Consider the following 14,351-nt stretch of genomic DNA (forward strand, 5'->3'; position numbering starts at 1 on the left):
GAAGAGGGTGAAATATTAGCTCTGCCTTGTTCCTGTGCTGGAGCTCAACTAGAATTACAGAGCACTTGGGTTTCTTTTTTTGGCCTCAGCTCATATTTGCATACAGTGTGCCTCAGGTTCACGTATAGAGAATCTTTCCATAGGCAAGAGTCTTGTTTCTTTTAAGTCTGAGAGAGCTGTAACCAACTGTAACTCCTGTGCTGCAGAAAAAGGAGGATAATTTATGAGACTCACTTCAGCTGGTTGCTCAACCTCCTCGTGCAGAGAACTGAGATCACCGAAATTCCAGGACCTGACAGAATAGGGGTGTTTTCAGACACCACTGCTCTGGTGTGAATGGATTTAGGAAGCCACTTGGCTTTCACAGGATCATGGAATATGCTGGGTTGGAAGGGACCCATCAGGATGGTGGAGCCCAACTCCTGGCCCCGCACAGGACACCCTAAAATCCCACCCTGTGTCTTCAGCGTTGTCCAAACACTCCTTGAGCTCTGGCAGCTTTGACCACCGCCCTGGGGAGCCTGGTCAGTGCCCAGCCACCCTCAGGAGGAAGAACCTTTTCCCGAGGTCCAACCTAACCCTCCCCTTACTCAACTTCATCCAAGATCAAATTAGGATATCTTTTTTGATAATTGATAATTTGATAAGGAGTTGGACTCGATGAGCCTCGTGGGTCCCTCCCAACTCAGGATATTCCACAATTCTCATGAAAGGAATTACCCCAAACCCCGTGGTTGACCCGAGGCATGTGATAATCCATTAATAACCAGGAAGCAGAGTAAGCCTGGAGTCCCTTCCCGGTGCTGGGGGACTGGAGGCCTCACAGTGCTGCTCACATCACACAGGAGAGGAAGCTCTGCTGTTGCCATAGGTAGTTTTTAAGATTTCCTCTTGCCCCCGAGATGTTGAGATCCCTCAGGAGTTGCTGGAAATGCTGCTGGGACTTGGAGGTCTTTTAGAGATCCTTTTACCTCCCCTGATGATAAAACCATGTACAGGTTGTGCTAACCCTGGTGAAGAGCTTATTAGGGACTCTGTTATCTAATAATGAACTTTAAACTGATTTTTTTGCCTTTTCTGTCAGGTTTATGAAACTTGCTACTTTCTTTTTGAGAGGAAAGCTCCTCTAAAAGCAGGATCCCCTGTGTAGGGACGTGGCAGTGCTGCCTTCTTTGTGCTGCTGCTTTGGAGTGTTTAAGGGTTGGTGCTCTTAGGAAGAAACTAAAATATTCAAGCCTGAATGGCAGCATTTGAGTGCTGGGACATTTATTTAGGTATCTAAAGTGACTGAGTTTGAGTAAGGAGGATCCAGTGATGTTCCTTCCCTCTGGCACAACGTGCACTGGAGACGTGTGGGCTCAGGAGGGGGGAGCTGGGGTGGGTGGGTGTTGATCCCACAGAGGTGGGTTGGGAGGGTGGGGAATTCTGGCACAGACTGGCATGAAATTGTCCCTCAGTCCTCACTGCAGGTCTTCAGAAATGCTCCAGTACATGACTGACTGAAAAAATAATCAAACATAAATGTCAGTCCAATTGCACAGAGTTTCCAGCTGATCTGTTCTGTTTGTACAACATATCAGAGAGACTTATAAAATACATAATATTTATGGATTAATTGTAGCCCTTGGAGTATTTCCAGGCTATTTTCCTATATATATTTAGGCACTATTTCAAATAAGCTCCTTCACATCTCTTTACTCCCTGCCTTTCCCACCCCCGGTGTGGCTCTGCCTGTTCCTCCTGAGGATTAACTGTGAGTTGGACAGAATCTGAAGATGATTTGAAGTGATAAATGCAGCAGCTGATAAATGCCCAGAGCCTGGGTTCAGCTTCTCATCTGTTCTAAGGTGGAGAACGTGGCAGTGTCACTTCAGGGTGTTTGGGAGCGCAGTTGGGACCCGCGGAAGTGGGTCAAGGGCTCCTCAAAACTGCCAAGGCAAGAAGGGTCTGTGTTTACTAAAGTGCTTCCCCTCAAGTAGCTTTGAAGTGTTTGGAAATGTTAAGGTTATGCAGCATCTGTTGTGGTAAGTGCTGGAAATGGAGGGAAATGGCCAAGGTGAGACAGAGCAGGAATGTGGGATTGCTCCTGGCACTGGAGCGGCTGAGCTGCTGGAGGAGTTTGTGCCTTGTGCAGGACATGCTCTTGGATGTTGGGGTGGGGGGTAGAGCCCTGCTTTGGCATGGCCTGACATGGCTCTGGTGATTGGTGAGAAGCTTTTCCAGCCTTGCAGGGGACAGGGTGGCTCCAAGCAGGGATCCAGGCTGATCCCACACGCTCCAAACGCGTTTAACGGCAGCAGGAAATGGAGGGAATGGTGGGTGGTGGTTTGCAAGGCTCTGCTGCTGCTTCCAGAAGATGACAGAGGTTGTGGTTAAAGGACAGGAAGTGTTGACGTGTAAACACTTGGTTACTACCCAGGAACTCCAGAAATGGGGGTGGGTTTAAAGGCCTGACGGTGCATCCCCAGATGCAGATCCCCCATCAAGGTGGGTCCTCTCAGTGCTTTGTCTCCCGCTTGGATTCTGCTTGAATAAAGTCATTCCAGCAGGGACACAGCATTGGATCCCACCTCCAAACAACAGCTGGATAAGTGAACCCTGGTCAGGAGGGATCCAAGAGGCTCTGGCGGGATGAGGAGCTGTGGGTCTGTGGTGTTGGGTTACGGATTTCCTGCCTCCTGCTGCCATGGAACAGCATCCAAAGCCTGCCTGAATTTTACCATTTTCAAAGCTAAATGTTTTCTGTGCCTCAATCTAAACACAGGAATTTTGGTGTGGTTTGGAGGCAGCGATTAAATTTTCATGAGCGATATTTGGAAGAGGATTTAAGCAAAATGGATACAAAGAAAAAGCAAAATGCCTAAAAATGAGGTATTTTATCTATCAGGGGAAGACAAGCAAGAATTGGAGAATCATGGAATATGCTGAGTTGAAAGGGACCCACAAGGATCATGCAGTCCAACTCCTGGCCCCAACAATCCCACCCTGTCCCTGAGAGCGTTGTCCAAACACTGCCATGACCACTTCCATGGGGAGCCTGTTCCAGTGCCCAAACACCCTCTGGATGAAGAACCTTTTCCTAATAATCCAACCTAAACCTCCCCTGGCACAGCTCCAGCTGTTCCCTCAGATCCTTGTGAGGAAGTTGTAGACAGATATTATACACACACACACACACACATGTATATATGTAAAATCTGTGTTGGGTTGACATCTACTACAATATTCAGATTTCTGGTTAATATTATTAATGAAATTTAAATGTAACTAATCCAAACTCTGCAGTGTATTAAGTTAGTGAATAAGCAATTAGGCATCTCTTGTTTATCTTACAGCATGCAGCAAAAATTTGCTCTAGTCCTCACACTCTTACTTAACAGAACTATTTTTGCCTTCAGAAATAAACACCCTGCTATTGGAAGTCATTGGGAATGGGCCAACTGAGTGATAGCTCAGGTAATAATTGCAGTGTAAAGTGCAAGTTTAATTTTAGTCCAGGTCTCTCTCTATTAGGAGGTAAAATATTCCCTTCAATGTTTAATAAGCTGCCCTTGGTGATGATTTATGGGAAGATTAACCTTAGTTTATTGGTCAGCTGCTGTAGCATCAGGAAATGTCTCCACCTGAGCAATGTGATATCAGAAGATTCATTAAAGATTTCAAGGTGGCTGTTCCTGAATGGGAATGGAGAGAGTGGCTTTTTCTCAAGACAGCAAGAGGTATTTTGCTGCAGAAAGATTGTGTGGCTATTTTTAGCCCTGGGTACTGGTGAGGTGGAACAGAATATTTTTAGAGCTGTAGAAAATGCAGCCACTCAAGCTGAGTTCCTTTTTTCACTCTAGTGCTGGAGGGGTTTTCCAAAATAAAGAATAAAATTGGTAGGAAATGTTTTTATGTACCATTATTACTTATATAAGGGATAGATAGATTATGTATATATACATATATTTATTTATATATTTATATAGGATTTTAAGTGTTTTGGACCTGTGGATGATACTATCATATTAATGATATAAACTATATATATTATATACATTAATTACATTATTAATTATATATTCTATATATTAACTGCACAGTGATTAAAATATATTAAAATAGTTTTCCCTCAGATTTTGAAAACTTTACTCGTGTGAAATGTTTTAAGGAACTCCACAACCAGGAAGGCAGAATTGGGCCCCTCTCAATTAATATCCACCAATCCCATATTCTCTTTGGATCGTGACCTGATGGAAAGCATGGAATAATTCAGGAATTGGTAAAAGAAAAGCTTGAAAGAAAAAACTGTCATGTTTTTGCAGCATTTTAGGCATTTTTGAGTGTGTTTTACTAATTATTGGGACCTGCAGAGGCAACGGAGCTGAGCCTGTGCTGGTTCTTGGTGTCTGTACAAGTTCACAAGAAAACATGGATTTTCTTCATTGCCTTCCCTGGATTTAAGCTGGATGGATGAAGAAGTAGGAAATACTCCCCCCTCCGAACAGTGAGATCCCAGTAAGATGAGATGTGGATTTTATACATGTCTGAAACTGTTCTTGTTGACACTCATTTAATGCCGTAATTCTGCTTGCAGAGCTTTGTGTTACACTCTCCAAACGTGCCCTTTCAGATTTCTGAATTATTCAGGGAATTTTTGAGCAGCAAGCTAAAGTGATGCTTGTGCTTCATGTATTTCTTTGAAATTACTGCACTTTTGTTCTTTAGATTGAAATTAAATTAATAGAAGTCCATTAGAAATCCCTCCTTTCTGAATTTGCAAAGGAGACATGGCCTGTAAACCTCTTAACTCATCCTCCAAGCTCTGTTCCCTTCAGAGAGTGCTGAAGAAAAGGTTATAGTATCTAATAATTCATAGTTATGGAAAAAACCCAACCCTCCAAAAAAACATTTGTGGCATCTTTCTTAAGAATGTCCATGTTAACTCTGTTCTCCTGGCTTGATTTCAGCTTTATTGGATTATAAATTCTATTTTAATCCACTTGGTTTTCGATTGCAGAGCTATTTTTACCTTTCTGTTGTTAAATAATAATAGTTGTTTGCAGGGCATGGTTGTGCTTCTGGCCCTCAAAACGGTTTTCTCATATGAAACTATACATTTGCATAGTTCTGGTTTTAATCAGACTCCAGAACTTTAAAAGTAAAGCATGAGCTTGACTTGCCAGGGTCTGTTTGGTGTTCTGCTACACCAGCTGAATTAATAGAAATTTGTCAGCTTTTCTAGGCTTAAATTCCAGATTTCCAATGCCTCTTCCATGAAAAATCTCAAGTCCTTGGACCTAGAGGCGTTTCAGTCACTTGGAATTTTGTGTTTAATGGTCAAGCTGCTAAATGAGCTCTGTTTAATGTGGTTGGTTGAAATTTTCATGCATCATTGGTAGGGTAAGCACATCTAGAAGGAGTAGATATGGCCTTAAAGAGAAGCTAAAGGAGAAGATTAGAGAAAACCACAAAGAAAAACCATATTTTATCTTCCTTTTAGATGCAACTCCACGGTTGTAGTTGCACATCCAAGGGGCAGAGTTGTGTCCTGGTGGTGGTTGAAGGGCCTGACCATGATGCTGTTGTATTTTAGAGTGATGTAGTTCTTGTCCTGTTCAGTCTGTCAAGAGTTTTGCAATATTTTATTGGCTTTTGGAGCATCTTTGCCCAATTCACAAGCTTTTTCTGCCTCTGCAATTTGGCCCTGCTCCTGTGGGAATCTCGGGATTGCTGGTGCACAAAAACAACGTGTGGAGAACATGGAGTGTGGGTTAGTGCTGGTTTGAAGGAACATCCCATCCCTGGGACTACTGATCCAGCAACTCCTGGATTTTACTCACAGTCAGTAAGACAAGGGCATGTCACAGAATCCCAGGATGGTTTGGGTTGGAAGGGACTTAAAGCTCATCTTGTTCCAACCATGGGCAGGGACACCTTCCACCAGCCCAGGTTGCTCCAAGCCCCCTCCAATCTGGCCCTGGACAGTTCCAGGGATGGGACAGCCACAGCTTCTCTGGGAAATTCATTCCAGCCCTCCCAGGGAAGAATTCCTTCCCAATATCCCATCTAAACCCACCCTCTTTCAGCTCAAAGCCATTGTCCTCTCACTCCATGTCCCCACTTCAGCAGATTAAATGCACCAAAACCACTGAAAATTAAAAAAACCCAAAACCACAGGAAGAAATGTTGGAGGCCTTTTTTTCCTTAGGTTTTTGGTTCCAACAGTGGCTGTTTCCTGTCTTCCCAACGTGGTAGAACTTGGCTCACGAGGGCAGCTGGGACTGGGGAAGCTCCCATGGCGTCACTCAAAAATGTACTTTTAAATTTTCTCCCAACTGAGTGTAGAAATGCTTTAATTTGGCCAATGCAGAAGTTGGATATTAGGAAAAATTTCTTGACTGAGAGACTGTTGAAGTATTGAAATAAAGTTCTTCAGGGAAGTGGTGGAGTCACCCCCTGTGGAAGTGTTCAAAAAACTAGTTAGTTGACGAGTTGGTGTTTGGTTGAAGGTTGGACCTGATGATGCTGGAGGTCTTTTCCAACCTTAATGATTCTGGGAATACAGAAGTTGGAAACCCTCTTCTCAAAGTCACATATTGTTATAAAGGGAAAATAAGTCTTACATTAACAAGAGGAAAAAGGATTGAATTTCGGGATCTTTGTCCCGTGATGGCAACTCTGTCATAGTTTTCCTGCTGCACAGAGACATCCCGTTCCTCCTGTTTCCCATTTTCCCTGCTGGATTCCTTCATTTGGGGCTGCTGTAAAGCCAAAGAAAGCAAAAAGATGAGCAGGTGAAAGGGAAAAGGATCACTTGGGAAATTTGGGGTTGGAATTTTGGTGGCTGCTGTTTGACTTCTTGGATCATTAAGGTTTAAATGAATGTAGCACTAATGAAATGTTCAACAGCCTTTAATTAAAGGTGTTGGAGTTCACAGGAAAAGTTCACAGAAACCTTCCAGAACTTTTCTGATAAAGTCAAAGTCGACAATTTGTGGGGTAAAGCAAATAATCCACGGGAGGAAAACAAACCAGGCAGATAAAACCATGGAACACTAGGAAATAATACCTGGAATTCCTTCAGTTCTGCAGTGCTTTAGCTTTGCTAATTCAGCTTTCGTTGATGACAATATGTAATTCTGACTTTTCCATTGATAACTAAAAATAGGTGTAAAAACTATATTGAAAACCAAATGTTCAAACAGCTTTTCATTGTGAATTGTACACATTGTGTTTCTGTTTCCTGCAGACTCTCACATTTTGCTGCCATGGCTGGTGGAGAGGAAATGTATGGATATCAAAATATAGCAAGTTATAGAAATAATTTATGGTTTTTAGAAGGTTTCCTGTTGCTGGGTATTGTCCCAGAAGTTTGTTACCTGTTCCTGCCCATCCAGCTTTGGAGCAGCTGATCGTAATATATAATATATATATATATAATATATATATAAAAATATATATATATAAATATAAAGAAATATATATAAAAATATAGATATATAATATTAAATATATATTGATAGATATATTATATACAATATAGAATATATAATATATATTGACAGACATAAAATATATTCTATATAATGATTATTACCTATTACATAATGAGTGTATACATTGTAGCACTGTCATGCAAGAAAGACAGAAATGTAAATTTTGGGAGATTGCTGCTGTTAATATTTATGCTCACTCAATGCCTTTGCTATTGTTGGTTCCAACCTACCACTTGCTGCTCTGAACAGAGGATCTGGAGTCTCCCCCTGAAGTTTTCACTCATCTGTCACTCAGGGCTGAGTCAGGAAGTGTGTTATAGTAAACCAAAAATTGATGCATTTATCGAGTGTTTAATGCACAATATATTTATTCATAGCCTTATAGAATTATTAAGATTAATGGAATTGAATGAAAAGCTGCTTTAACTTGCACTTCAATGTGTGTGCTGATGAGAGTGTGGAACAGTTCTCTGGGGAGGTGCTTCTTTCTTTTAATTTATTTTTTTTTAAAGCTGTTTTCATTGCCAGTGTGTCATTCTCTGTGCCTGTAACCCTGGGAAGGGATTTGTTTTAGATAAAAGCACTATTTTGGAGATATTTAACACGACTTTGATTTTCAGCAGGAGCATTAACTCTTGAGCAGTGTTTGTTTTGTTCTGGGACACTACGAAGGGCTTTAAAAGTAGATTTTATAGTTGCATATCTCAGGAGTTCATGGCATATTACATATCTTTTAGTGCATTTAACTCCATAAAATACCTTCCTGAAATGGGAGAAGTTGCATGTGTTGTGCTTCAGTCCCTCTGTGAACTTTTACAGGCTAATCCATGATCTTGGGTGTTCAAGGACATAAAAAAACGATGGACGAGAGAATTCCTAAGAATTCATTTGATATCAGAGAACATTTGACATTCATTTACTGATAAAAGTTTTAAGCTGATTTGCCTCAGCTTTGCTGTTATCTGTATCACTATTTTAATCAGTATTTTCCTTTAATTGCGTTTTTAATATACATTTTATCTGCACGTAAAGTTTTTTCATCGTATTTTTATTTACAGGAGGGTTTAAGCGGCGACTCGTCGGCTCCGAAGCTGTTTACAGGAGCAGATGTGGCTGTAAAAATGAGTGTATTTGTGGAGAGTTTAATGAAAGGATGGGAATGGATCCCTGTGCAGGTTTTTTGAAGTTGCTCTCTGTTCTCTTGCAGCCTCAGACAATAGTCAGCGGTTTCGAGAAACCTGCTTTGCGTTCGCTCTGACGCCGCAGCAAGTGCAGCAAATCAGCAGTTCCATGTGAGTGCCCTTCATCAGTATTCCCAGAAAAAAAGGCATTAAAGCAGGAATTAACATCCCACCCCTTTAGTTTTGAACTGTGAGGTGTGTGCACTGCTCAGAGAAGGGCAGTTCTCCTCCCCTTTCCGTGTAAACTGATGGGGAGCAGAGGGGTGAGGAGGGGAGGATTAAACTCCCCCACTTTTGGGGTGTTTTGGGTGGGTTTCTCTTGTGTGCAAATTCAGAACTCTGCCTCCTGCAGCCCTTCCTTGCCACCAGCCAGATCCTTTCTCAAGTTCTATGTTTATTCACTATAAAGATGGTATTTTGTACTTTATTCACTATAAAAATAGTATTTTATACTTTATTCACTATAAAGATGGCATTTTATTCTTAATTCACTATAAAGATGGTATTTTATAATTTATTCACTATAAAGATGTTATTTTATACTTTATTCACTATAAAGATGATATTTCATACTTTATTCACTATAGAGATGGTATTTTATAGTTTATTCACTATAAAGGTGGTATTTTATAGTGACCTATCAGAATTTTCTTTATAGTGTACAAAAAATAAAAAGGAAGTGGCAGAGGTCAGATGAGAATGTAACTGATTTATTTACCTTGAAGAATAAAAACTGTGCCTTTTAATGTATCCTGAGAGTGGTGGTTTGACTGACCAGAAGCAGCAAAGTGTGGTATATACCATATATATATATATATATATATATACACACACACCATATATACCAGAAAGGGTGTTTTACATACATTGAACTTAGGGCAAACTCTGGAGGAATCTCTATTGTAATATTGATAAATCTCTTGTAAAAAACAGTGTTTTAACCTGTGTTCTGTTGTTTCTAGGGATATTTCTGGGACCAAATGTGACTTCACAGTACAGGTCCAGCTAAGGTAGGTGTGTTACTGCCTGTTCTCCATGCTTCTGGTTTTTCAGCTGGATCAGCCATGTTATCCAGCAGGTCAGGCATTCCAGGGTGGAGAAGAGCCTCATCCTGGTTGATTTTCTTGTCAGTGGTTGTAGATTATGTGAATCCTCCTTCCTATAACTCCACTGCCAGATTCCATGTGCCTGGGCCTTCAGAATTTCCAAGCAAGGAGGGGGGTTTTTCCTGGCAGAGCTGTCAGGCACAGAATTCCATGGCCATGGCAACCCAAGGACTGCTTCTCTGTAGGCAACACTTTGGGAATCACCAGGCTGGATCTGAACCTGCTGGTTATTTTAGAGGTTTCCACGAGTTTATTATAAGTTGATGAAATCCTCTGTATCAGCAAGCTGGGTTGGCTTAGTGTGGAATTGGATGGACAAAGGGATGAGGAGGGAATGAGGGAAAAGGGGGACAGAGGCAGCTCCCTCCTTTTGGGAGCAGCTGCCTGGAGTGGCTGTACCCTGATGGGATGGGACAGGTCCCCTGGAAGGAATCCAGGGGAGCTGAGAGGCTCTTGGTCCTTTGCCTATTGTCCATTATCTTGGCCTGGGACAGGGAAGGGTGTGTCCTGTCTTGGATCCAGCAGCAAATAAGCCTGTTTGAACTTCAGTAAATAAATTAAACTGCCTCAACTAAGAGATCTGCCACAGGCCTCAGGGTTCCATGGCTGTGCCTCAACAGCTGCCTGGAGGAAGGACAGTGAGAGAGACTAACTTTTGTCCTTTGTGAAACTCTGGACTTGTGTCAGGAGGTCTGGAGAAAAGGCAGAAAAGAAACTGGGATGAGCTGTCTTTTGTAGCAGGAACCTGCCCGTGGGAATGAGTCAGTCAGTGGGAGGAACTCAGGGAGTCTGAGAAGGAACCTACAACCATCTTGTAATTTTGGGGGGCTTTTCTGCTCAGTGATGTGTCCAGCTAATTGGAGGACTGTGTTCAGCAAGACCTGTCCTGCTTTCCTTGCTCAGTGGAAAATAAATTCCTTCTAGGAAGAGAAGTCCCTTTAAAAGTGAAAGATGATGGAAGCTCTTTGCTTTTAGGTTTTGTTTATCAGAAACCAGTTGTCCACAAGAAGATCACTTCCCACCCAATCTGTGTGTGAAAGTAAATGGGAAACCATGCAGCCTTCCAGTAAGTAAGATGTTCTTTTGATACACGTTTTTGGGTAGCATCACTAGGAATTCTCTGGCAGAAATTACCCTGAAAATTTATCCTAACCTTTGTTTTCACGTTCTGGAGTGTTTGCTTGACTAGAAAAGATTAAGTCCAATGTTTCTTAGGAGAAGATTAATTTCCAAAAGCCATGACAGTGTATTTGTGTGTTTGATAAACCCCACTGACGGTCCCGGGGCAGCGCAGGGGGTTGGAGTGGACAGTGTTGGCCAGGCAGGTTCAGTAGCACTGCTGAGAGGGGCCTTTTAATATTCCATGGGCAGGGATTTTGGATTTCTCTGTGAGGAGAAAGAGCTTTTAAAACACCTGATACTTTGTCTGATCCCTCTCTCTGTTTGAGTCGAAGCCTGGCTCGGGTGGGCCGCAGCTCGGGCAGGGTTGTGGTGAGAAGAAGACAAAAGCAACATTGAATTTTTTTTGTGTCTGAGAGATGAAATGCTTTGATTTCCAGGGCTACCTTCCACCAACCAAAAATGGTGTTGAACCAAAGCGCCCCAGCAGACCAATCAACATTACCTCACTCGTCAGGTTGTCCACGACGGTACCAAACACAATCGTTGTCTCCTGGACCGCGGAGATCGGGAGAGTAAGTGGCTGCTCAAACCTTGGCAGTTTGTGCTTTGAAAGATCTGAAAGATAAGCAGGTTTAATTGTGCAGAAAACCCTTGGTGCAGTAGCACTGGACTGTTCCTTCTTTTGATGGAATTCCTTGATGGCAGGAGATAGGACGTGCTCCCTCAGATCAGTGCACTGACGGTTTGTGGTGTGAGCTCTCCCTCTTCACCTCCCACCCACCTCTGTGACTCACTGAGGGCTCAGATAACGAGATCAAGACATCCTATAAGATTTTTGTTTGTTGATTTGGCCAAACTTCAGACTTCAAGCTCTTCCTGACTTCAGGGGCTCGACAAACCTTATCTTGGCTTTGACTTGTCCCCAGCACGTGACATTCAGTACAGGGTGGCCCTTTAGAGCTGTGAGTGTGGGCACAAAGCATCACAGCTCGGCAGGGCCCAGCAGATTTCATTTGCCTTTTTACATTTCTCTTCTCACAACTGCCATTCTTACATTTCATATTTAAAACTTCATGGGTTTATCACTTTTTTTTTTTTTGTGTCTGTGGGGAGAACGTTACAATTGGTGGTGTAAAATTGCTGATGTTCCACTGGACTAATTAAATCTGGAACATGCTGCAAAAAGTGACTTCAATAAATGAGTCCATGAATTAGTGAAGTGCTTTCAGTGCTGGCACCAAACCTGCTGGATGGGCATTCCAGGGGCAGCATGTGCTGGTGCCACTGCAACCATCCTGTTATTAGAAGTGCCGAGAATTGTCCTGAGGTGAAACCTTGTCCAAGAATTTGTCAGTGTGCAAAGCCCAGGATTCCTGAACCAGCCTGGAAAAATGCTTACAGCCCAATCCTGCACAATGGGCAGCTCCAAAACACCACCAGGGCATTTCGGGATGGATTTCTTGTGGGACAGAAAACAATCTCCATCCAGATTGTGGAATAAATGATGGCTGGATGATCCTTCAGAAAAACCTGCTTTTCTCTCATGAGAGCTGCAGGTAGCAGAGCTGGTTTGGTTCACACTGTAGAAATGCCTCCATGCAAGTGGATGGATCCTGATATTGCTCTGAGTGCTTGGGAAGATCAGGGAGGATTTAGGGAGGAGAAATGCCCTGGACTCTGAGTTATCTGTTGTGAACTAGTTGGTTCTCAGGCTTCATAGATATTTCAGTTATAAAGAACATATTGGGTAACTTCTCATGAGAATTAGTGCTCAAATCTAGGTGGGAGCAACCTGGTCCAGTGGGAGGTGTCCCTGCCCATGCAAGGGGGTGGAATGGGATGAGTTTTAAGGCTCCTTCCAACCCAACCCATCCTGTGATTCTGAGACACAATCCTAAAGTGATTCTTTGAGAGTTAAATGTGAGGGATTATTTTATTTCTGGATCTGCCCATGTAATACAAAATTTGGATTCCCCTCTTCCCCTCCCCTCAAGAGTCACTCACATGCCCCAACTGGTGCTCTCTACCTTTCCTGGAGTCATCTCTGGGATTTTTCCACAATCTGTTTCAAGAGCCTTCTGTACCAGCTGCCTTGGGCGAGTTCCTGCCTTTGTAGATTCAAGCTGTCGGTAAATAATTTCACAACGTTAATTAGCATTTTTCTAACTTCTATACTAATTGAGGCATTAAACAAACAAGTTTAAAGCAGTAGTGGTTTTTAACGATGTGAGGAGCAGTCATTGTAAGAATGAAATATTTAAAATGTGGTGTTTCTGATGCTATTTCAATTTGAGTAATTTGTGGTGAGATATATTACTGAAACTCCGCCTTTGCATGCTGGTGGCATCCTAAATAAAACCTAGTAGATGTCACAATTGTATGGATTTTTTATTTGTTTAAATGAAAACACATGTGGCAGTTGCTGGGGGGAAGCCTTTCATTTTTCAATTTAGAATGCAGCTACAGGTTTAGCCAATAATGTTTATATCAAAATAATTGATGTGCCCTAATGTGAGAACACGAGATTTGTCCTTTCCATTTTGGGGTGTTGCTGATGAATGCACAGTACAATCTCACATTTTTAGAGAGACATTTATAACCTGCTTTTTTAGAAGCTTGTATAGAAAAAGAAGAGCTTCAGAAAAGCCAGGCTGTGGTTTGAACTCGATGCTAGGAAGAGCTCGGCCCTCGAGGGAAGGGGGGCCTGGCAGAGTTGGAGTTCTGTATCCAACCTGCTTGGATCCCAAAGTATTGGCAGAAAGGAGCATCCACGGCTTTTCCCTGGCATGGATAAGGAAAATGGGCAGGGTCAGCTCTGCTGAGGCTGGTGGGGAAGTGACCCAACCTCCTGGGAGGGGAAGGACAGGACATGGGAGCGGTGACTTCTTGGGCTGGTTCTCCAGAGCACGTCCTGGCCCCTCTGAACTCCTGAACTCCTTCACTGCCTTTCTTCTGTTCTGCTTCAGCAGTGAAGTTCTTGTTTCAGACCCAGCTAAGTGCAGCAAAGTAAGGAAAAGATGAACAGTGTTTCTAGACTGAGTAGCAGATCCTGCAGGTGATGCATCTTTTTAGGTGTTCCTTTGGAAGAGGCATCACTGCTCCCTTTCCTATTTTGAAAACAGAATAAGCTTTTACTAGAAAAAAACAAAAAGGAAAAGTTCTGATAATATTTGACCTGAGAGCTTCCCTTAAACACATTGACACAGGGGCAGTACCTCACATCATCCCTGTAAAATTAAATGCCCTGACACGGGGTAATGTAAAATTACCCCGCTGAAAGGGGCTGCATGTCCTGAGTGAGATGTAAAACTTCCAGAAGTGTCCTAAATGCTGTTTTAATAGCTTGGTTTGCAGTTAAATCTCAGTAAAGCATGAGGTCACTTGTGTTGCACCCCAGACTCCAGCCCTGTGAACTTCCTGGAGCACGAAGGGTTTTCTCTGGTCTGAAAACTTTGCCGTCTCGA

General features: G+C 42.6%; 1 protein-coding gene across 2 annotated transcripts in view; it reads left to right on the forward strand.

Moving 5' to 3' along the window:
• PIAS1 (protein inhibitor of activated STAT 1) overlaps positions 1-14,351 on the forward strand; it is a 66,575-nt gene that overhangs the window by 36,914 nt on the left and 15,310 nt on the right. For both annotated transcript variants that reach the window (XM_027688197.1, XM_027688198.1), the window contains exons 3-6: positions 8,686-8,770; positions 9,622-9,669; positions 10,741-10,831; positions 11,325-11,459. In XM_027688197.1, coding sequence (XP_027543998.1) covers positions 8,686-8,770; positions 9,622-9,669; positions 10,741-10,831; positions 11,325-11,459 — 359 coding nt within the window. The remainder of the gene's footprint in view (positions 1-8,685; positions 8,771-9,621; positions 9,670-10,740; positions 10,832-11,324; positions 11,460-14,351) is intronic.

The sequence above is a fragment of the Neopelma chrysocephalum genome, unplaced genomic scaffold (genome assembly GCF_003984885.1).
Source record: "Neopelma chrysocephalum unplaced genomic scaffold, ASM398488v2 Primary Assembly neopelma1_75, whole genome shotgun sequence".
NCBI classification, from domain to species: Eukaryota; Metazoa; Chordata; class Aves; order Passeriformes; family Pipridae; genus Neopelma; species Neopelma chrysocephalum.